Here is a 24,121-nt window from a genome sequence, read left to right as displayed (position 1 = left end):
GTGCAACTGTGGGAGAGTAGGGTTAGAATCTTCAAAAGAAAAATTGTATATATATGTATAACACACACACATATATAAATACAAAGACGTACGTGTATACATATAAGTGATATTAATAATAAACAAGATATTGCACATTTAAAAGCCAGAAGAGCAATACTCCGCCATCCTTTTATCGCTGGATTCCGTGACTCCATGGGGTCAGCGGCCAACTGGTGGACAACCCCTCCGTCCCTCCCAGGACAGATGGCTGGCTGTCCTCTCTCTTTAATCCAGTCTGTGTTGTGTGCTGCCGCATCAATTCCTGCCTGAGTAATTTTCACCGACAGGAGTGAGCCTCCAGGACGCAGCCTTATGCTTGCGGCTCCTGCAGGACCTGCGACCTCCCGCCTGCGAGGGGCTCCCAGCCTCTGAGTCCCCCCACTGCCATGCGGGCTTGGCCAGTGTGGTCCTCAGGGATGGCGTGGCCACAGCCCACCCATTTAGGATAAGGGTTAGGAAAGGGTCCCAGAGCATCGACAGACCTGCATCCACCTCCCAGCTGTACCTGGAACAGGTGTTGGATTTGGGGCAAATCACATCCCCTCTCAGAGCCTTGGTTCCCTCTCTGTAAGTGGGAGGAACCCTAGAGATCTCGTGCGGGGCTGTGAGGCACGGACGGGGTAAGATTACTTAAAGGATGGAGGCAGCGTCTGGGGTATGGTGGTGTGTGTGCTGGGTACAGCCGCTGGCACAAAGAGCTGAACCCTGGAGCCGAGGGCAGGGTGAGTGGCCGTCAGGAGCCTGGAATCACTCACTGGAGCTGGGCTGGTGACACCGCCCGAGGCTGCAGACACTCGACCTTTCCCAGAGCACCCATCCCAGCTCATCCAATAGGTCAGCGACCCTTGGGCACTAAGTCAGCCCAAGGGGATGCCCCAGAAGCTTCTCAGTCCAGCTGAGGTTCTCTCCCAGTTCTGCGAGGGGATTTTTGTGCTGGTTTTCCTTCCCTTCCATCCATCCCGCCCTCCCTTCCTCCATTCCTCTCTCCCTCCCTCTCTCTTCCTCTCTCTCTCTTTCTTTTCCTTTCTCTCCTTCTCCCTTCCTTCCTTCCTTTTTTCCCCCCTAGTTTTCATAATAAGATTAGAGAAACTTCAAGAAATAGCGAAAATAATATTAAGAAATTACTATCATGGGACTTCCCTGGCGGTCCAGTGGTTAAGACTCTGCGCTTCCACTGCAGGGGGCGTGGGTTCGATCCCCGGTTGGGGAACTAAGATCCCGCGTGCCGCGCAGTGTGGCCAAAACATTTTTTTAAATTAAAAAAAAAAGAGAGGAAAGAAATTACTATCATGGAAATTACTATCATGGAAAACCCCATAGCCAGAAACACCCACTGTAAACATTCTGGTATGTTCCCTTCCAGATTTTTCCTGTTTACACACTAACAACTTATTTCTTATGTGTTTGTTTTGTTTTTTTGTTTTTGTTTCTACAAAAAAAAGGGATCAGACTCTCTGCATCATTCGGTTCATTTTTTTTTTTCAATCGGCAACAGGTTGTGAGTGTCTTTCCGAAATTTCCAATGCCTGACATAGCCACGTCGTCACTCCTGTGGCTCCACGCTATTCCATTGTGTGGCCAGACCATCATTTCTTTACCCAGCTGACTGGCATCTGGGTTGTTTCTTTTTCTCTTTTGCTCTTGTAAACAACACAGCAAAGAACATCTTTGCACAAGCCCATGTGCTTTCCCCACGCTTTTCTTAGGTAACTTCCTTTTATCAGAGTACCCACAGCTACCAAATCGACTTCTTTCTGGGAGGCACAGTGTGCCTCTCTCCTGTTGGTACCCTGCCCCCTAGGGCTGAGAATAAAATCCTTGCCCCTTACCCCTTACGGGCAGTGCACACCTACCACCACCCCACCCACTTCTCCACCCTCCTGGTGCGTCACCCTCCTCGTCACAGCAGTGCCTGTCACTAGCCTTCTCTCTGTTCCTGGATACCAAGATCTCGCCTCAGGGCCTTTGCACCTGCCGGTATCCAACCCCAGACCCTCCCAGCTCCTATACCTCCCATGGCTGGGCCCGCACGTCGTTCAGACCGACATACAAATGCCACCTGCCCGAGGAAGCGTCCTCCTGCTGTTGGGTCTCCAGTAGCCCTCCTCCCCGATCTAATCTGATCCCGTCACCCTGTACTGTTTTCCTCCCAGCACCCACCACTGTCTGAAATTATTGTATTTCTCACACATAGTTAGCTGTTGATCTCCCACCCCCCAGACTGTATAAGCTTCATGAAGGCAAGAATCCCATCGGTCTGGTTAACCCTGTGTCCCTGACACTCAACTTGATGCCTGTGCGTAGTAGATCTTCAGTAAACACTGGTTGAATGACAGACAAAACGCTGAGTTCAGCTCTTCGTTCAGAAGTGCTTGTAGGAGTTTTAATGCCCATTACGAAAATTGTTCAATATCTTTTAGAAAATTCATCCAGTACCTTTTGTGAAAATTGTCCAGAAATGCTGTACCAATTTACATTCCTTTTCGTATACCTGTGGGAGCTACAAACTAGGCTAAAAAGAGTCAGAGGGCAAGATTTAGAAAAGGAGATTATTTTATAATTTATCCGATCACACTTGTTTTTCATCAGACGCACACAACTGGCAGCTTTCCTGGGAGAACTAGAGCTCAGTAAATGTTTGAAGCTTGAACCATAGGAACCCCCCCCCCCTTGCCTGAAGCAGTGGAAGGGACCACAGCTGGTGTCACATGATACCTAGTCGGCCAGCTGTGTGCTGCGTTGAGAAATTCACACCCGGTTCAGCGGGGCCGCTCGTGCCTTCCGGGTGGGCCGGTTGTTCAATGGGGATGCTTGGTAGGACTGGGCAGGAGGACCTCCAGGAACCTTAGGGTACCTGCCTGGACGACAGCCTGAGTGGCCCCTTGTCCCTGGGTTGTCGGGGGGCCCTGTGCGTGGAGGCACCCACTGCCCCGTCTGTAGAATTGCTGGTAGTGAGTCAGCATCACAGAGCCTGGCAGTGGTCCCCAGTGCGGCTTACCCACCACGTCCAACAGCTGAGTGCCTCGTAGCTCCGGGTGACTCTCCCAGACTAGTCATTTGGGCAGAGGATCCAGGGAAGTCCTGTAGCCCAGAGGCCTGAGGAGGGCCCTGGAATCTGAGCTTTCGAGAAACGAGCAGGGCAGCCGGGGTCACTCCACAACTGGATGGTGGAGATGATTGCACAAGCCCCGCCCCCCCATCACTAAACATCATCGAATTGTACGCTTCAGAAGTGTGAATTTCATGGCATGTTATATCTTAATGAAGTTTGTGTTTGTTTGTTTGTTGTTTTTAAAGGCATTCAGTTAGCTAAAGGATTTAGCTCCTATCTTGAGAGGGTGGTTTTTACTGGCTGTGTGACCTGGCAGAAGCTTAATTTCTCCTTTGCCTGCAAAATAGGGATACTAATGGGTCTTCATCGGAAGGCGGTAAAGGCGTATAGAAAATCCTTTGCACAATATCTGAGCCCAGTCGGATCGGTGCGCCCATTCTAGTAACAGGAGCACGTGCATTCTTGTTATAATGCCGTCCTATTCATCGGTCAAGCAGGTGGCCACTCTCTGGGTTGACAGGTGGTACCAAAAACCAGGCAGAAGTCTTGGAGGCTGGGTTCAGTTCAGGCAGACAGGGGCCAGCAAATTCCAAGTTAACAACCCTGACCTCAGTTGAGACCCAGGCGCGTCTGCAGAGGCAGAGGGCTTTGCCAGCTCCTCCTGGCTGGGGCATGCTCTGCTCCCAACAGCTTCGCCAACTGTCCCTCGGCCATGCTTCCTCCACCGCGGGGACTTGGGGACACCCCGTTCCCACTCCGTTCCCGCTCCATCCCTGCAGATCTTTCGGTAACGTGTGCTCTCCCTTCTTTTTCAGCTTGAGGACCCCTCGAGACGGAAAGGCCTTCCGGATCTTTGCCGTCAGGCCGTGAGCTTGCAGGGTCGGGGAGAAGGGGGCGTCTTCAAGAGGGCTTCGGGGGTTCGCTTTTTATTTTTATTTTGTCATTGGGGGGGTGGGCCGGGGAAACTTCCTTTGATTGGCGTCGTGTCCCATCCGTCGTGCCTTGGTCTCAGCTCCACCCAGGGGAGCATCCCTGGGGTCCTGAGCAGACAGCCGGTGGCCGTCCTGCTGAGGCCCGGGGGTCTCCCCCTGGGAGGTGTTCTGTTGTGGATGCAGAGAGCATTCCAAAGGATGTGGAGCTGACGCTGCGAGGCATTCAGGGGAGTGGGAAGGGGCGTACTGAGAACGCTCGGGGGAGTTTCAGGGATGGAGTAGAAGGTAGCTATTTAAAACATTAAAAAACACAGGCCGTCCCTACCAATGGAGAAAAATGGGTTTCATGTTTGCTGGTCAGACAAATGGGCCGGAACAAGGGGACTCTGCCCTGGCACCCGTCCTCTTCCCGTCCTGCTCTGTGCAGGCTGGTTCTATACACAGCAGTGCTGGTTTCCTTCGAGTTCAGCCGTAACTCCAGAGATGTGTCTTGTCTTGGTCCTTCCCTTCGTCCACGTGGCCCGTCTGTTTGCTGCCGTGACCTTTGGTCTCACTGAGGACTAATGAACCAGGACCCTTTCTTGATCCCCTCCCTGCTGTGGGTCACGCCCTGCCCAGACTGGTTTTTGTGTCTCCCGCCAGGGTCTCTGCTTGGCAAACAATTCTGTTTGAAGCCCACTTTTTTCTTTCCAACTCCTTGTCTCTGTGGGTTCCACTGAGATGTCTAAGAACAGCCAAAGTAGGGCTGTTTTGTTGCTGCCTTTAAAAAACGGCACTGAATTGTGCAGATTTCCCGTCCGTCGGATGACCTATTTTTTTAGCCATGAGAGGAATGGCTTCATTCCTCAGTACATTCCTCGCCGAGGTTAGCAGCTCTGGGAAGAGGGACAGCCTGCAGTTATGAAACCGTCCTGCGGCATAACAACAGGAGATGGTAACACACTGGAAGGATTTCTCTTCCTATTTTTGTGAAACAGTTCTTGCCAAATGTTCCTGAGGCTCTGAGGAGTGCGGTGCTCTCTGGCTGCCGTCGCTGTACAAAACTTCTTCAGCAGCCTAGACCCAAAACCCACAGTGAAATAAAATACCCTTTTGTAAATAGCATTTCTTTGCAGAAGGTAAAATTCCACCCTCCTCCACCAGGCTGGCCAGTAGATCACTTTCGTGAATGCTGACTTCAAAGTTGATTTCAGTCTCCATCAGAATATTTCAAAGGCAGAAGAACCAGCAGAAAGTTTAAAATGAACAAACAAACAAAACCTAACATAGTCTGGACAAGGAACTCCACCTGGGGAACCACGTTGGTGTGTTGTTTCAGGGCAACCCTAATTAGTGAAGAAACAGAAGGTAGATAGCTTCCCCCCACCCCCACCCCAAAGAAGTTTGTAAAAGTAATGAAACTCTTAGCTTGACAGAGCTGAGATGCGCGGACTGTGTTTTTGCTTCGTGCATTGTGGGCTTGTTATAATGCGTAAGTACTGACTGTTCGACTCCAAATGTCAGTGCGGAAGAATTTGGTCAGACTGTCCGATACCGCGTCTAGTTCCTGCCAAAGATCTGAGTCCTTGGAACCGTCCGGATGCTAGGTATTACGCTGTCGGACTTTTGCTTGTCACCAGGCCCTTATGTCTGTGGCCACGTCCAGACTGCAAGCTTGGGTTTTTAGAATTAGTGACGGTCCTGGGGAATTTCAGTAGGTTTGCCTTTGAAGCATCCTGCCGGAGGGAGAATCTGAAACGTCCAGGGTGAGTGGACTGCTCTCATTTTGAAATCAAATTCCCGAGTTCCTGAACGCCTCATTAACCGGCCGTCTAATGGGCTGGAAACTCCTCGCCCAGAACCAGACCTTGCTGTCTTTTTCACCTTCACAGACATTGTGAAACTGGAACCATTTATCTTCTGGAAATGGACACAGTGCTACAAAGTATAAGACCTTGTAATCAGGGACCCCCTTCTAATTTAGCGTGTTTAAAGGGCCGTCATGCCCTCAGCACTAAACCCATAAAAACATAACTCCGGCCAACAGTGTTACTGGGCCCCCCAAAATGAAAAATTTTGGTGTCCTTCTGATTTGTTCCCCATCGTGTTCTGATTTTTCATACTGTCTGTAGGCTCACTCAGCCCGCAGTTTACGTGTGTGCTTTTTTCTATGAAAAATGATGTATTTTACTACTTCCTATGTACAAAAGTTTATTGTAAATGTTGTGTGTGCTTCGCATGAACAGGGACCACGTTGCTGTCGTTTCAATAAAACTGGTTTGATTTCTAAAACGTCTCTGGGACGTATCTCTTACGGACACATCTCAACAGTCTGTGGAATAAAGCAATGGAAACCTCCTTGCAGGCTCGTTACTATTTTCTACGCCACTCCTCCCAGGAACGTGGCGCCCGGGGCGTCCAGATGCTAATTGCTGCAGTATTTTCACCTGAGATGTGCGCGAATCACGTGGGGCGGGGGGCGGGGCTTGTCGAAACGCAGGTTCCGGGTGTGGCGGGTCTGGGCTGGGGCCTGAGGGGCTGCAGTTGCCACGGGCTCCCGGTGGCGCTGAGACTGCTGACCTCCACGTCACACTCTGCGTGGTGAGTACGACAGGCTTAGCCTCATTCCAGCACTGTCCTAGTCAGCTTGGGCACCGCAGGCGGGGGAGCTCACACCACAGAGGTTTATTTCCCCACACTTCCAGAGGCTGGCAGTCCAAGATCAAGGGGCCGCAGGGCTGCTTTCTCCTGAGGCCTCTCTCCTTGGCTTGCAGATGGCCACCATCTCACTGTGTCCTCTTCTTTGTTCGAGCATCCCTGGTGTCTCTTTCTCGTCTTATAAGGACACGGGTCCTATAGGATCAGGGCCTTATCCTGTAGACTCCATTTAATTATCTCCTTAAAAGGCTCCATCTCCAGATACAGTCATGTCAGGCGTTAAGGCTTCCAACATATGCATTTAGGGAGGGGGGAGCCCAATTCAGTCCTTAACGGTCACCATCTTCCCAGGCATCAGCCCCCTTGTGCCCAGTTGAGTCTTGTGTCCCCGTGTTCCGAACGCTGTCAGCTACGAGCGACTTAGGGAGCTCCTGGCTGACTTCCTTCCCGCCACCCACCCTCCGCCTTTGCTTTCATGGGCCTTCTGTTTATAACACGTGCTTCTCATTTTCATTGATGGCGGGGTTAGCTTTCCTTTTTTTTTTAAGTTTTTAAAATTCTTTGGCTGCGCATATGGCATGCAGGATCTTAGTTTCCTGACCAGGGATCGAACCCGTGCCCCCTGCAGTGGAAGCTCAGAGTCCTAACTGCTAGACCACCATGGGATTCCCAGCTTTCCTTTTTTTTGTTGTCGTTTTTTTGCGGTGCGCGGGCCTCTCACTGCTGTGGCCTCTCCCGCTGCGGAGCACGGGCTCCGGACGCGCAGGCTCAGCGGCCATGGCTCACAGGCCCAGCCGCTCTGCGGCATGTGGGATCTTCCCGGACCGGAGCACGAACCCGTGTCCCCTGCATCGGCAGGCGAACTCTCAACCACCGCGCCACCAGGGAAGCCCTCCCAGGTTTCCTTTTTACTAAGTATATCTAAGGCTTTTTAAATGTTGATTTTAAAATATTACATAAGCAGGTGTGCAGGTGGGCCGCAGAACCCACGAAGATGGGGGAATAGTGACTGATGTTTGGGAAATACTGGTTTCTGACGATGCATTGTCAAGGCCGTGGAAATGCCCTCCCCAACCCCACTGACAGCAACCCCAGGGCATCGGGAGCCTTCCTTCCAGCTTTCCTCCCGCAGAATCTGCAGCCTTCCTTGGTGTGCCTCTTTCTCCTGTTTCTGGAAATTCTTCTGACCTCCCAGGATGCCACAATCCCAGGCCCCAAACTTCTGGGCCCCAAACCTCCAACATACAAACGATGTACTGGCAGCTGAGGAGGGAGCTGGCCCTTCCTTCTTGCAGAATCCGTCTGAGACGCAGCGAAGGTCTGCAGGAGTGCTGTAAGCGGGCTGAATGCCAGCGCCACACTGCTTGGGAACCCCCGACAGAGGGGGCGCCGGCACAAGGTGACACAGGGACAGAGCACGGACTTGGGAGTCCCTGGGTAGCTCCACCTCTTACCAATCGAGGGACCTCAGACAAGTCACTCTTGCCTCTTTGGACCTCAGGCTGCTCATCTCGGAAATGGGAATTTCTCGCAGCATCCTCACCGCAGTGCAGAGATTACAGGGGAGCTGTAGGCTGAAAGGTGCTTGACTAATAATGGCAACTCTGCGTACTGGTTGGCATGCTTTGGGGCTGCAGGTAACACAGACCCCATCTAACAGCCCCAGGACTTGTCAGAAAGACAGATTCTCAGGCCCCAGCCTAAACCCAGTGAGTCAGACCTCTGGGAGTTAACAAGCCCTCAGGGGGATTCTGCTGCTGGTTCAATTGCAGAATCATTGCTCGGAAAAACGTTCAGATATCTTACGTGAGAAGTCAGGAGGGAGATGATTGGGGACAGCAGCTCAGAGATGTCGGGACACCTGGTCAGCAAACCTCGCCCCATCCTCTGTGGTCAGGACGGCCACCGGCCGCAAACTGTCCCCACACTGAGTCTGAGACGGGACGAAGGGATGAGGGGGTGGGTCCTCCTCACAGCATTCTCTCCTTTCTCAGGGAAGAAGATCTTTCCCGGGATCACCCAGCAGACTTGTTTCTAAATCCCTTTCATCACGGATGGGTCACGTGCCCATTCCTAGGTTTATCACGAGAAATCGGGATAGAACAGGAAGATTTAGAGTAAAGAGAGGCTGACCGGGGGCCAAGAAGGGGTCACGCGGTGTAAGAGTTAAGAGCTAGGTCGCAGACACGCCGGAGTTTGACTCCCACATCAGCTCTCCACCAGCTGTGTGATGCCGGGCAAGTCGCTCAACCTCTCTGAGCATCAGTGGCCTCCTCCATTAAAGGGAAATAATAACAGTGTCTACTCCAAGGGGTGGTTATGCGGATTAAGTGAGGTCAAACTTGAGACATGCTCAGCCCTTGGTGGGCACACACAGCTGCCACATTTGATCACTGTATTGCTTTGCAGCATGGAACTAGTGCCAGTGGTTACATGCCACAGGGAGACAGATTTCTACCAAATACAAAAAAGAAGATTCAAATTGGTGGAACTTCCAAAGATGAAATGGCCCTTGTGAAGAGGGAGTGAGCTTCTCATCCTTGGAAGAATGCAAGCAGAAGCTGGAGGATCCTCAGACTAGATCTACTTTAAATCCTCTTTCCGGATTCTGGCTCCCAGCAGAGACCTGCCTTTCCCTCCTCCGCCCTGCCCAGAGGGCCCTGGGGACCCACGGAAGGGGTGACATGAGCTGTGGAATCCTGGCTCCTCCAACCATGGCCCCTTCATTCTATAAAGGAAAAACAAAAACCCTACAACTTTGTAGGTGGTCCTGAAGCCGTTATGTCTTACCGGGTTCGATTTTGTTTGTTTTATCCATTGTCCTTCTAGTTTTTCACACCAAACCAAAACCTGTCCTAGCTGACCACTGGGCCTTAAAAAAGTCTTTTAGCCCCTTAAAAAAATTAATTTGTTGCCAAAGGCCCAGGTGTTGAAAACCTCATGGCATTCCTTTGACTCTTTCATCTTGGCCAACTAAACTGGTAGCAGCCTTCACCCAAGGACCAGGGAGACAGACCATTAAACCAATTCTTCTGTCAGTGCCTGGCCTGCCTCCGAGGTGGGCAGAAGGCCTCCCTGTGGGACCTGGCTGCCACCACGCTGGACGGGGATGGGCTGGCTCATCAGGCAGCAGGCTCCCAGCTCACCTGCTCTCACCTTCTTACTCCAAACATGGCTGTGGTCCCAAGGATATTTCCTCTCCATCCTGCTGTCACTAGCCCAGGCCCACTGCCCCGCCCCTACCTGACCCAGGAAGATGGCAAAGGAACTCACCTGTGCCGAGTGCCACTATGTGCCAGGACTGAATGGGCACCAGACACATGCTGTCTCATCTAATAAGCACACATCTCCATCAGCAACTTGCTAATTCAATACACTTGTCAAATATAATAATTCACATCCTCATTAGATTTTCTTTGTCAAAATGTCAGCTAGGAATGTGTTGGGCTGCATGTAACAGAGACCCAACCACAGTGGAAGGTAGGAGGGTGAGGATGCTGTGAGAAATTTCCATTTCCTAGATGAGCAGGGTGCAGTGCTTGGGAAGTTCTCAAGGACCAGGTTCCTTCCCACTTACTGCTCTGCCAGCCACAGCACATGGCATGTGTCCTTGTGGTTGAAAGATGACTGCTTTGGACTTCTCTGGTGGCGCAGCGGTTAAGAATCTGCCTGCCAGTGCAGGGGACACAGGTTCGAGCCCTGGCCCAGGAAGATCCCGCATGCCACAGGGCAACTAAGCCCATGAGCCACAACTACGGAGCCTGCGTGCCACAACTACTGAAGCCGGTGCGCCTAGAGCCTGTGTTCTGCAACAAGAGAAGCCACCGCAATGAGAAGCCCATGCCTGCAACAAAGAGTAGCCCCCACTCGCCGCAACTAGAGAAAGCCCACGCGCATCAACAAAGACCCAACGCAGCCAAAAATAAATAAATAAATCAGTTAATTTTTTAAAAAAGGAAGATGACTGGTTCACCTCCAGCAAGTCATAGACGTTCCGGAAAGGAAGAGACGTTTCAAAAGGCAGAAGCCACATGGCAGGTGATGTTGCCCCCTTTTATTACAGATATTGTATCTTTCAATTCTAGAATGTCCAGTTGGTTCTTTTCCTACTTTTCTAATTCTTGGTGAAATTTCTCATTTTTTCATTTATTTCGAATGTATTTTTCTTTATGACTTCAACATAGATATAGATCAGCTAATCCGTGTATCTGGACCAGTCACCGTTCACTGTCTTTTCTCTTGAACAGGGGTTGGCAAACCCTTTTCTTAAAGGGTCCAATTGATAAATATTTTAGGGTTGTGAGTAGTAGCATCTGTGTCACGATTTAACTTTGTGGTTGTAGTCTGAGAGCAGCCATAGGCGATATGTAAGTGGATGAACATGACTGTGTTCCAGTAAAACTTCATTTTTAAAAGAAAAAAAAAGAAAGAAAAAGCAGACGGCCGTCCCCTGGGCCATAGTGTGCTGACCTCTTCTCTTGAGGATGGACACATTTTTTGGTTTGTTAATTTCTTTGTATGTCTAGTAATTTTAGATGGTATCTTGGACATTGTCAGTAAGGCATCCTGGAGATTGTAGATTGTTACATTTTGTTTGAGCAGGGAATTAACTTGTCTGGACTCCAACGCTACTCCACTGCAGTGGCCTGTAACTGAAATCACTCTCGGTGCTGTTGGCCTTTGCTGAGCTGCTGGGAGTCTGCTGTGTGCATGCATGGTTCAGGGGTCAGCCAGAGACTTGGGCAGAGCTTGTACCCAGAATTTGGCATTCCTCTTCTACAACTCTCTCCTTTCTGGAGGTTCCCTCCTCACTTTCCAGCTGCTGCCTCCCCTGGTTCTTCAAGATTTAAGGCTTCTTTTAGACGTTTAGCCACTCCTATAGGATGCTGACTAGGGCTGTGTTCAGGCAAAAAGTTGAAAACCACTGGAGACTCACACAGTGCAGTCCCCTTTCTCCAAGTGTTGACTCCCATGCAGTTTCTGCCCGCCTTTGCTTCTCCCAATAACCATCAGAGACTTGTATTTTATATTTAGTCTGGAGTTTATGGTTGCCACGTATAGAATGGTTGGTCTGATTGTAGCTACTCTGCCATCACTGGGAGAGTAGAAACCAAGTCTAACTCACCCAGAAAAACAACGGAAGCATAGCTTTCCCAGAGGTCGCAGCCGGTAAATTTCCACTGACAACTTGTTGGTCAGAATTGGGTCCCACAGCCATTCCTAGCTGCAAGGAAGTTGGGAGAGGTGCATGTTTTTTCCTGAGCACATTGCAAATCCAACTGTAAAGCGGGTCCTATGGAGAAGAATGGGAGAAGGGACCTTGGGTAGTTAAGATGCAGCTCACTTGGGAACTTCCACAGGTGTAGTTTCTTAGCGCTGCTGTAACAAGTGACCACAGGTCCCGTGACTTAAACAACAGAAATGTATTCTCTCACAGTTCTGGAAGCCAGAAGTCTGAAATCAAGGTGTGGGCAGGGCCACGCTCTCTCTGAAGATTTCAGAGGAGTGTCCCTCCTGCCTCTTCCAGCTTCTGGGGGCCCCAGGCATCCCTTGGCTTATGACCTCATCACTCCAATCACTCTGCCCCAGCTTACGTGGCCATTTCAAGATCCTTAACTAATTACATCTACAAGGATCCCAATTCAAAACAAGGTCACGTTCTGAGGTTCCAGGAAGGCATGAATTTGGGAGGGATACTGTTCAACCCAATCTAACAGGTAGACACCAGTCCTGCAGGCTGAGCAGTGGTAGCTGGCTGTCCACGTGATAGCTTATCTCCCTGGACACTTGGATCTGCCACCATTCAATCTTTGGGGTCTTTGCCCCAGCCCCTCTGTAGCTCACTGTTGGGGCAGCACTCTGGGAATTAGTGAGTGTTGGGGCTCCAGTCTCCAGTCTGTGCCCTGTGTCCCATTTTCCCTTTTCAGCCCCTCATAGTTTGAACCTTTAAATCGCCCCAATATGACACTTTTGAGGGGTGGGAAAAGAATCTGGAGCCAGTGGGCCTGGGTTCAAATCCCAGCTCTACTACTTATACTCTGTGAAACCTTGGACGGGTTACTCAACCTCTCTATGCATCAGTTTCCTCATATATAAAATGGGAACAGTAATAGCAGCTACTTTGTGTTTTTTTTAAATTTATTTTATTGAAGTATAGTTGATTTACAATGTTGTGTTAATGTCTGCTGTACAGCAAAGTGACTCAGTTATACACATATATATTTTTTTCATATTCTTTTCCATTATGGTTTATCACAGGATATTGAATATATTTCCCTGTGCTCTACAGTAGGACCTTGTTGTTTCTGCATTCTCTATATAATGGTTTGCATCTGCTAATCCCAAACTCCCACTCCATCCCTCCCCCACTCCCCCTCCCCCTTGGCAACCACGAGTCTGTCGTCTATGTCTGTGAGTCTGTTTCTGTTTCGTAGATAAGTTCGTTTGGGTCATATTTTAGATTCCGCATATAAGTGATATCATATGGTATTTGTTTTTCTCTGTCTGACTTCACTTAGTATGATAATCTCTACGTCCACCCATGTTGCTGCAAATGGCATTATGTTTTTTTTATGGCTGAGTAGTGTTCCATTGTTTACATGTAGCACATCTGTATCCATTCATCTGTCTACATTTAGGTTGTTTCCATGTCTTGGCTATTGTGAATAGTGCTGTAATAGCAGCTACTTTGTATGGTTGTTACGAGATTCCAAGAAGTTAGTACAGTTTTTTTAAAGCATTTGGAAGCCTGGTGCATAATAAATGCTGTATACACGTTAGTTGGATACCATTATTTTAACAAATATGTTGTGCGTTCCTGGCATTTTTTTTCCATCTAAAACCCTGCCCTGGGCCTTCAGGCAGCAGCCCCTGCTGTTCTCAGGGAAGGGAGACCACAGCAGAACAGGAGGAACAAAGAGGTACATTTTATTTAGCTGTTGATTTACTAGACAGATTTCTGGTTTTTTAAATTTTTTCTTCTGACGTCATTTCAGACTTGCAGAAAAGCCACACAAATACTCCAAAGAATTCCCCTCTACCCTTCATGCAGCGTCCCCAGATGTGAACACTTACTGCATTTCCGTGATCATCTTCTTTGCCTTTTTTCTTTTCTATTTAAGAGGGAGTTGCAGACATGAGACCCCCCTTTATCTCTCAGTGCTTCAGTATTTCCTAAGAACAAGGACACTCTCTTCTGAGGAAGGAGACGTTTTCTTACAACACCTGGTATAATTGTCTGCATCAGGGAAGTTGACACGGATGCATTATGGGATCTAATCTACGGACCTTATTCAGATTTTGCCGATTGTCCCAGGAATGTCCGTTATCGCAAAAGAAACTCTCAGCTAATGAGTCACATTCAGTTTTCGTGTCTTAATTCGTGTCCTTGAATCTGGACAACTCCTCACTTATGTTCTTCTTTTATGATGTTGACATTTTTTAAAAGATTACTGACCAGATGTTTTGTGGAACGTTCCTCAAATCAAGTTTGTCTTGTGTTTCTTCCTTATGAGATTCAGATGACACGTTTTTGGAAGGAATCTCACAGAAGTGACATTGTAAGCTGCTCAGTGCCTCATACCAAGGGCATGTGTCTATTTGCTGTGGGCTCTGATGTCAGTTTTGAGATCTTGATTAAGGCGGCGTCTGCCAGCTTTTTCCGCTGTGAAGTTCCTATATTTTTTGGTAATAGATAATGATCTTGCAGAGAGATATATTGGAACTATGTAAATCTCCTATCCTCAGAAAACCTTCACTCACCGGTTTTACCCTCTAGTGATGCCTCTTCCCTGGAACAAGTATTTTATGACGGCTGTCACATGGTGACTGCTCTAATTATGCTACACCTTCCACATTTATCGGTTGGCATTTTCCTCTAAGGAAGAGGTTTCCCTTCTCCCGTATTCGTTTATTTATTCACACACACGTTGTATTTTATAAACGTATATTCCAAGTGTATTACTTGGAATATACATGTTATATACAATATATATACACACATGTTATATACAAATATGTATACACACAGGCATTTATTGTTGTGGACTCAATAATTCTTATTTTATGCAGTGCATTACAATGTTGTTGTTGTTTTTTTTGATGCTCAAATCATCCCAGATTTGAGCGGTGGGAACCCCTTCCAGCTGGCTCGTGTCCTTTTCACACAGCCCATCGGTTGTGGCTCAGTTTCCTGGCACAAGGTGCTCCTGGCTCGCCTTGTACTTTCCTTCCCCTAGTCTTGGAATCAGTCATTTCTCCAAGGAGCCCTACTTCCTTTTGGTGGAGACTGTATCTAAACAGATACGTGAAACTCTCTGGTGGAGAAAATAGGTTGAGGAAAAGGATGCTCAGATCTCAAAAGCCACATCTCATGGACCACACAGCAGATTTGGGGAGAATCTGGTTCTTCACCCTGCCCAGCCTCTGCAGATAATAGGAGAGCAGAAGCCTAAACCCAGCTGCCGGCCATGGTCTGAGGGGCTCCCCAACCCCAGGAGGCTGAGCCCACCTCGTGCTGTAGAAACTTGGAGACACTTGCTTTCCCAGAATCCCTTGCAGCTAGGGTGCATGCATGGGACGTGTTTCTGTAACTTCCAATTGGGAGCCCCTGGTGCAAGGAAGGTGGTGTCCAGAGACTTTTCTCGGGGGAGCAGTGGGACTTCAGGGATAGCAGGCAGGGGTGCCAGATTTAGACAAAGTAGAATAATAATAATAACATTAAAATATTGTATGGAACATACCCTTACTAAAATACTATTGTTTTTGTGCAGTTCATAGTGGACTGGCTCACCTCTGTTTCATCTGGCAACCCTAGGCATGGGATAACAGGAGAGTCTGGACTCCCTCCCCGGCGGGCTGTATGGCAGCCACCACAGGTAGGTCCCACCAGACCATTCTGCAGAGTGATTTTGGGTGTCATTTCTGGCTGCAGAACCCTCCTGCCTGGTCCTTCAGCCCTCCTTGATATTCTGTGGGAACCACAGTGTTCTTGTAACAAGTCCCTTTTTTGCTTAAATAAGTACAGGGTGCTGTGAAGGGCCACCTGTGCCTGCCTCTCATTGTGTTGGAGTCAGGTGGGGACAAAAGGAGGAATCCCCCAGGTCAGTTCCAGGAAACTGGAGAGTAGAAGGGGCTAGTTCCCCACTTCCTTCCAGAACTTGCAGGATTCCCCAGCCTGCAGCCTGAAGACAGCCACCCATCCATCCCTCCATCCTCCATCATCTTCCATCCACCCATCTACCCATCCATCTACCCACCCATCCATCATCCGTCCATCATCTACCATCTACCCACCCACCCACCCATCCATTCATCTGTCCATCCATCCATCATCCCTCCGTCCATCCATCCATCATCTACCATCTACCCACCCATCCATTCATCCACCCATCCATTCATCCACCCATCCATCCATCTACCCATCCATCTATCTACCCATCCATCCATCCATCCACCCACCCATCCATCCATCCACCCACCCACCCACCCATCCATCCATCCACCCACCCACCCACCCATCCATCCATTCATCCATCCCTCCCTCCATCCATCTGACATTTATTGAACACCTACTGTGTGTGAGGCACTGTCTGGGTCCTAGAGACACTACAGATGAAAAAAACCAATAGATACAAGTGTGTCTGCTCCCACATGGAGCTTACATTCATGTGGGGGAGGCAGGCATTAAACAAAACAAGTCCCACACGTTCTATGTCAGTTGGTGAGAAGTGCTGTAAAGGTCAGAGAACGGGGAAGGGGGCAGGGCGTGCCGAGGCTGGGGCTGTTGGTATTTTACACTGAGAGGTCAGGAAGTGAGGTCAGGTCCCTGAGAAGGTGACATTTGAAAAGGGGGATGGAGGTGAGGGAGGAGCCCAGTGGCAGTCAGAGGGCAGAGAGTTCCAGGTGGAGGGAGCGGCGAGCCCCAAGGTGCTGGGGAGAGCACGCGCCTGGTCCAAGGGCCCAACGGAGGCCACGGGGAGGGAGAGCACGGGCAGGGGCGGCGAGAGCTGAGGACAGACTGGGGACAGCCATCGGGCAGTGGGAAGGACTGGGGTTTGACTCCAGGGGAATGGAGGCCACAGGTGGGTCCAGGGCCATGGTGGGCTGGGCTCTGACTTCTGTTTTTAAAGGCCATTAAAAGCCACCTCAAGGAGAAGGGGGGAAGGAGGGCCTTCCGAATGAACTGATTTAAACTTGAAACAACAAGGAAAACGAGGATGCCTTTCCCTGAATGACCAGTTTTATTCTACCAAGTTCATTAGTTGGGGGGGAGGGGCGGGGGGGACTTGAGATCTAAAGGTCAAGTTTCCTCACAGGTGTGGGTGGCTGGAAAATTCACCGCACCTCACAGGCATCCCCTATTTATTCCTCGCCACAACCCCACAGTACCCCATTTACAGATGGGGAAACCGAGGCCCAGTGCGGCCGAGCACCTTGCCCAGGCCCCCAGGGCCACGGGTCCCGCCCAGGCCTATCTGTCCCGAGCTCAGTCCCAGACCTGCCTTGATCACGAGTTTCTTTCCAGCCTGAGTTGCCTCTGGCCAGCGCTTGCACTCCGTGGGACTACGGAAATCAAGACAGAAATGACCAGAAGCCCAGCCTGCCCCTCCGGCTGCCGATACGGCCCGACCCTCCCTGCTGGGCTGGCCCGGAAGCACCAGCCCTGGCCCATGGGTGGATTCAGATGAGGCATCTCTACTGATGGGCGTGGACCTGGGCTAACACGGTTTTGCCCCCCAAATAAGATGGCCTTGTCACGCAGGGGTGCCTGTGGACACAGCGGCGAGGACAGCTCGCAAGTCCCAGAGAGGCCCAGGCGAGGTCGGCGAGGACTGTCTTCCCCCGCCGGCTGGTCTGGTGGCGCAGGCAGGCCAGGCCTGGAGCAGGCGGGAGGACCAAGACCCCCCTTCCCCCCTTCCCAGGGCTGCTAGGACGACCTGCCCACTTCCGGACAAGGCTGGCAGAGCCACGAGACGTCTGATCCCAGATGGAAAATTGAAACCACGCTGCTCCGTCACTACAGCCATTTGTCACTGGACGAGGGTGCACATAAACAGCTTAATTCAAACCACACTGCCACCCCCTCCACTCCTGCCTTTGCGGAGCTTTCCCTTGGCTGGCTTCAAGGTAACAGATACAGTGCAGTGTCCCAGTGAAGGGCCTTCTTTCCTACTCCTTGTTGAGCTGAGCGTGCTCAAATGCTTTATCTTGTCTTCACATCAGCCCCGTGACATAAGAATTGTTATTTTGCCCACTTGTCAGAGGCCCGAGTTAAATCATTGGGCCAAAGTCATGCAGACAAGAGGCAGAACCAGATGCTAGCCGAACCTTCCCGTAGACCCAGCTGCCCCTCTGTGACCTTGGCCGCTACGCCGGGGCACACAGCACCCAGGTGCACAGCCAGCACCTCACACCTGCGCTGGATCCCAGGTCCGCTCCACTTGCTGAGTGTAGGCGGGCTTTGAGGTCCCTCTCTGAGCCCCAGTGGGAGACCCACCCGCCTTGGAGACTGGTCCCACAGCTCATAGGCCTGAGCTGGGCTTCATCCTCAAACCACGTGCCCATCAGCTTCTCTCACCGTCTCAAAAATCTTTTTCATCTCTGGTATCATCAAGCAAGGGAGTATAACTAAAGAATGAGGAGCCCCCGGGTTAGAGTCCCTGTGGGGTCCCTTCTGGCTGTGTGATCTTGGGCAAATTCCTTAACTTCTCTGTGCTTCCATTTCCTTATCTGTACAAGGGGCCCAATAATAGTACCTATCTCATAGAGCGGTCACGAGGAGTCGATGAGATAGTGTGTGTAAGGTGTTTAAAACAACACCTGGACTATTTAATAAAGGCTGATGAATAATACAGTAACAAAGGAAGCCCTGCAAATGTGTCAGATTGCATCACAATAATAAGTGAATGGTTATAAAAATAGCTGAGCAACCAAAAGTGCTCACACCAGCAACACATGGATGAACAAATGAGTGAATGAATGAACATGAAACTGACCAGACTAGACCAGCAGAAGCCCACGGGAGCCGGGCCCTGTTTTCCGGTGTCAGGAGCCCTGGGCTGTAGGTGAGGATGTGTGTGGTTGTAACCCAAGCCCACACGGATGGAAGGGGGAGACTTTGATTTCCCTGTGCAGGAAACCTGTGAGCTGGATCCGCAGGCTGCTTCCCCAGCCCTACAAGAAGAGGATTTGTTTCTGCAAGGCCCCCTTCCCCACGTTCACCCTGCCCGCCTCGTTCAGCGATTCTAGATAAAATAGTGAAAACAGTGAAGGGGAATAATACTCCTGCGGAGTTGCCTGGGGAGTGGCGACCAATCCTTTTCCAGCCAGAGTCTCGGAAGGCAGTGGATTGGAGGCTGGGAGCTTCAGGTGACAGTTTGAATGTCCTTCCCGCCTGGTGTTCTGGGCTTAGAAAATGAACGGAGAAAAGGAGGTCTTGTGTTTCCCTCAGAGGGAATCCCTGACCCAGGGTCGCTCACAGCCACATTTCAGGGCCACGTGATAGGATGTGACCAGAAAGGTGGGCATCAGTCTCGTAACACACTTAATTCTCCAAACTTGGCTCTGAATGGCTTTCAGAGTTCCCAACTTACGTGTCAAAACAAGAAGGGCACTCTTGTTGTTGTTATAAATTTATTCATTTATTTATATAGTTTTTTGGCTGTGTTGGGTCTTCGTTGCTGTGCGCGGGCTTTCTCTAGTTGCGGCGAGCGGAGGCTACTGTTCGTTGCGGTGCATGGGCTTCTCATTGCGTTGGCTTCTCGTTGTGGAACACGGGTTCTAGGCGTGCGGGCTCAGCAGTTGTGGCACACGGGCTTCAGTAGTTGCGGCACGCAGGCTCAGTAGTTGTGGTGCACGGGCTTAGCTGCTCCGCGGCATGTGGCATCTTCCCAGACCAGGGCTCGAATCCGAGTCCCCTGCATTGGCAGGTGGATTCTTAACCACTGTGCCACTAGGGAAGTCCAAGAAGGACACTCTTAAAAGCAAGTCAAGAAAGAAAGACGGTCCAGGAAACCGTTCCAAATCGGAGGAGACAAAGGAACGGGGTAACTACACAGACGTGGGTCCTGGACCCGGGAAATAAAGCCTTCTTAGAGGCTTCCCTGGGCTGACCTTGAAAGTGAGCTGTGGCTTACACAGTAGTATTGTGACATGTTAGAGTACACAGAATATACTACGATGCCCTAACAGTACAGGCCAACCTTGCTGTATTGCACTTTACTGCACTTCGTGGATACTGTGTTTTTTACAAATTGCTGGTTCGTGGCGACCCCGTGTCTAGCAAGTCTACCAGCGCCATTTTTCCAACAGCATTTGCTCACTTCCTGTTTCTGTGTCACATTTTGGTGATTCTCACAGTCTTTCCAACTTTTCCATTGTTGTTATATTTGTTGTGGGCATCTGGGATCAGTGATCTTAAGGTGACTCTCGTAATTGTTTGGGGCGCCCCAAACCACACCCATGTTAGAAGGCAGACTTAATCCATAAATGTCGTGTGTGTTCTGACCAATCCAGAGACCAGCCGTTCTGCCCTCTGTCCCTCTCCTCGGGCCTCCCTATTCCGAGACACAGCAATATTGAAATTAGGCCAATTAATCACCCTGCAACAACCTCTCCGTGTTTCAGGAAGAGTCGTACATCTCTCACTTTAAAGCAAAAGCTAGAAACGATGAAGCTTCGTGAGGAAGGCTTGTTAAAAGCCAAGACGGGCCCAAGTCGAGGCCTCTCTTGCTAAACTGTCAGCCAAGTTGTGAATGCAAAAGAAAGTTCCTGAAGGAAATTAAAATGCTGCTCCGGTAAACACACGGATGAGAAGAGGAAACAGCCTTACTGCCGATATGGAGAAAGTCTGAGTGGTCTGGATAGAAGATGAAACCAGCCACATTCCCTGAAGCTACAGCCTAATCTGGAGCAAGCCCCCAACTCTCTCCAGTTCCGCGAAGGCTGAGAGAGGGGAGGGAGCTGCAGGAGGAAAGTCTGAAACAGAGGTCGGTTCATGAGGTTGAAGGACAGAAGCTGCCTCCGTAGCACGGAAGTGCCAGGTGAAGCCACAGGTGCTGAGGGGGAAGCTGCGGCTCAGGTCGTCCATGAAGGTGGCTGCACTGAGCAAGAGATGATCACTGCGGAGGAAACAGCCTGCTACCGGAAGAAGATGCCTTCTAGGACTTTCCGAGCTGGAGAGGGGAAGACAATGCCTGGCTGCACTGAGCAAGAGATGATCACTGCAGAGGAAACAGCCATGAAGAACATTCATGGTTCATGGGAAGAGGTCCACATATTGACCGGAGTTTGGAAGAAGTCGATTCCAGCCCTCATGGACAGCTTTCAGGGGTTCAGGATTTAGTGGAGGAAAGAACTGCAGATGTGGTGGAAACAGCAAGAGAACTAGAATTAGAAGTGGAGCCTGGGGGCTTCCCTGGTGGCACAGTGGCTAAGAATCCACCTGCCAGTGTAGGGGACACAGGTTCGAGCCCTGGTCCGGGAAGATCCCACATGCCACGGAGCAACTAAGCCCGCACGCCACAACTACTGAGCCTGCGCTCTAGAGCCTGCAAGCCACAGCTACTGAGCCCACGTGCCACAACTCTTGAGCCCGCGCCCCTAGAGCCCGTGCTCCACAAGAGAAGCCACTGCAATGAGAAGCCCGCGCACCGCAACGAAGAGTAGCCCCTGCTCGCCACAACTGGAGAAAGCCCGTGCGCAGCAACGAAGACCCAAGGCAGCCAAGAATAAATTAATTAATTAAGAAAACAAAAGTGCACTGGAAATAACGTTTAAAAAAAAAAAGTAGAGCCTGAAGACGTGACTGAACTGATGTAATCTCATGATAAAACTTGAATGGATGAGCAGTTGCTTCTTACAGATGAACAAAGAAAGTGGTTTCTTGAGATGGAATCTACTCCAGGTGAAGATGCTGTGAAGATTGTTGAAATGACAACAAAGGATTTAGATTTTTTTTTTTTTTGCCACGCTGAGCGGCACGCAGGATCTTAGTTTCCCAACCAAGGATGGAACCTGCGCCCCCTGCTGTGGAAGCGCGGGGTCCTAACCACTGGACCGCCAGGGATTTCCAAGGATTTAGAATATTATATTAACTTAGTTGATAAAGCAGGGTTTGGGAAGACTGACTCCAGTTTTGAAAGAAGTTCTATTGCGGGTCAAGTGCTATCACACAGCACGATATGCTACAGAGAAATTGGTCACCAAAGTCAATCGATGCGGCACACTTGACCGTTCTCTTATTTTAAGAAATTGCCGTGAGTGAGGCGGCGGGGCAGGGCTGGCCCCTCCCCCAGCAACCACGGCGTATACCGGCCTCACCGTGCCTCTCATCGTGATGAGCGTGTTCTGGGGCTTCGTCGGTTTCCCGGTGCCCTGGTTTATCCCTCAGGGTCCCAGCCGGGGAGTTATCACCATGTTGGTGACCTGTTCCGTTTGCGGCTACCTCTTTTGGCTGATTGCAATTCTGGCCCAACTCAACCCTCTCTTTGGACCACAGTTGAAAAATGAAACCATCTGGTACCTCAAGCATCATTGGCCTTGAGTAAGAAGACCTGCTCGCCAGGGCTCAGGCATTGAGGTCACGAAGAGAACTCCTCTAGATGCAAAATCACCTCCGTACCCAGACCACCTTCCTTGCCTCGCCCACTTTGGCCGTCAGCTGCCTTAAACGTTCCCACCACATTTGAATATCTTATTCTACAATGCAGTATTTTTTCCTGTCGCCTTTTTTGCACTTTGATGAATGATGTGCGTATTGAATCTAAACTGTGCTGCCTCTATAAAATGTTTACGTACTCTTCCGAGATAGAAAATGCTGTTCTTCTGAGAAATAACGTTACTCCCTCCTTGGAGACTGTGGATGTGAAGATGACTCCCGCCTGCTCACAACGTGAGAATCAGCGAAGTTTTTAAAAACTGTTACATGACAATAAGACTCCAGGGGGGCAGTCAGTAGGAGAACATGTTCAGAGGGAAAATCTGTCCCATCAGAATTATACCAGAGTATATTTTCAGGATGAGTTTCTTATTTCTGCCCTCCTTTGGAATAAATTATTTTTCTGCTCTCTTAAAAAAAAAAAAAAAAAAATATTGCCACAGCCATGCCATCCTTCAGTAGCCACCGCCCTGATCAGTCAGTGGCCATCAACACCCACGCGAGACCCTCCACCAGCAAAAAAGAGGACGACTCGCTGAAGGTTCGGATGATGGTTAGAATGTTTTAGCAATGCAGTATTTTTAAATGAAGGCACGTACATTGTTTTTTCAGACTTAATGTAATTGCACACCTAACAGACTACAGTATAGTGTAAACATAACTTTCATATGCACTGGGAAACCAAAAAGTTCAGGAGGGCTTCCCTGGTGGCTCAGTGGTTGAGAGTCCGCCTGCCAATGCAGGGGACACGGGTTCGTGCCCCGTCCGGGAAGATCCCACATGCCGCGGAGCGGCTGGGCCCGTGAGCCATGGCCGCTGAGCCTGCGCGTCCGGAGCCTGTGCTCTGCGGCGGGAGAGGCCACAACAGTGAGAGGCCCGTGTACTGAAAAAAAAAACAAACAAAAAATTCAGGAGATTTATTGCAATATTTGCTTTATTGCAGTGGTCTGGAATCGAGCCAGCAACATCTCTGAGGTTCGGCTGTATTATACTCTGGTAAGATGCTAAATTTCCTGATTTGGGTCATTTTATTGTATTTAGGTAATAGAAAGTCGTGTTCTTAGGAAACACACACCAGAGTGTTCAGGGAGAAAAGTGGCTGATGTTTGCAACTTACGTATTTATTATATTTACATGAAAACGTATATAGGGAAAGAATGTAAACTGTAAATGAATCTGGGTGAAGGTACACGGGAATCCCCTCTATTATTGCAACTTTTCTGTTGTAATTATACCAAAATAAAAAGTTACAGAAAATAACAAAAAAAAGGAAGTAGCCCCAAATCTGTGATGTCGCAGCGCGGCCCGGCACCTGTCTTTCAGATTCTCGACATCCACCGACACTGAAACACACCTGTGCACTCTCAGTCCCCCAGTGGCTGCCGCGGATTACCACGTTCAGGGGGGTGGCCCATTGCTCGGATTGTTTGAGAGGCCCCGGCTGCCCTGGACATCCTCGCCTCTCCCTCCCAGCTCCAGAGATGCCAAAAGCACCCACTGCGTGCCAGGCACTGGAGCTGACCCTGGTGGTTCCGGGGTCAACGAGGCAGACCCCGCCCCCGCCCTCGCCCTCAGGGAAGCAACAGACGCAGGACAGGAATTTCAAGGGTGAGGAGGGTCCAAGGAGAGGTGCTCCGGGAACCTACTTGTACGGAGCAGGGTGGGAGCGGAAAGGCTTCCAGGTGGAAATAATTTACACCAAGGCCCAAAGGAGGAGAGGGGGCAAAATGCTTCCCGGCAAATCTGTGAGTTAGGTACCCTGAGCCCATTTTATAGGTGGGAAAACTGAGGCTCCAGGCG

General features: G+C 50.1%; 1 protein-coding gene across 4 annotated transcripts in view; it reads left to right on the top strand.

Annotated features, from left to right (window-relative positions):
* Positions 1-23,598, top strand: part of CRISPLD2 (cysteine rich secretory protein LCCL domain containing 2) — an 84,194-nt gene extending 60,596 nt beyond the window's left edge. Inside the window, exons 15-18 of one of the 4 annotated variants that reach the window (XR_003435381.1) lie at positions 15,435-15,539; positions 17,189-17,484; positions 17,586-17,790; positions 23,265-23,598. Coding sequence is in view for 1 of the 4 variants with exons in the window: in XM_027119090.1 (XP_026974891.1) it covers positions 3,910-3,964 (55 nt within the window). In the remaining 3 variants the exon portion in view is untranslated. Of the gene's footprint in view, positions 1-3,909; positions 6,298-15,434; positions 15,540-17,188; positions 17,485-17,585; positions 17,791-23,264 lie in introns of those variants that run through there. The other 3 variants (XR_003435380.1, XR_003435382.1, XM_027119090.1) reach the window with 3 other exon arrangements.
* The last annotated feature ends 523 nt before the right edge of the window (positions 23,599-24,121 follow it).

The sequence above is a fragment of the Aethalodelphis obliquidens genome, unplaced genomic scaffold, assembly GCF_003676395.1.
Source record: "Aethalodelphis obliquidens isolate GAN/ISIS:26980383/991018 unplaced genomic scaffold, ASM367639v1 scaffold20, whole genome shotgun sequence".
In the NCBI taxonomy this organism is placed as follows: domain Eukaryota; kingdom Metazoa; phylum Chordata; class Mammalia; order Artiodactyla; family Delphinidae; genus Aethalodelphis; species Aethalodelphis obliquidens.
The sequence above is the reverse complement of the archived record's forward strand: the minus strand, read 5'-3'. Positions and strand labels throughout refer to the sequence as shown.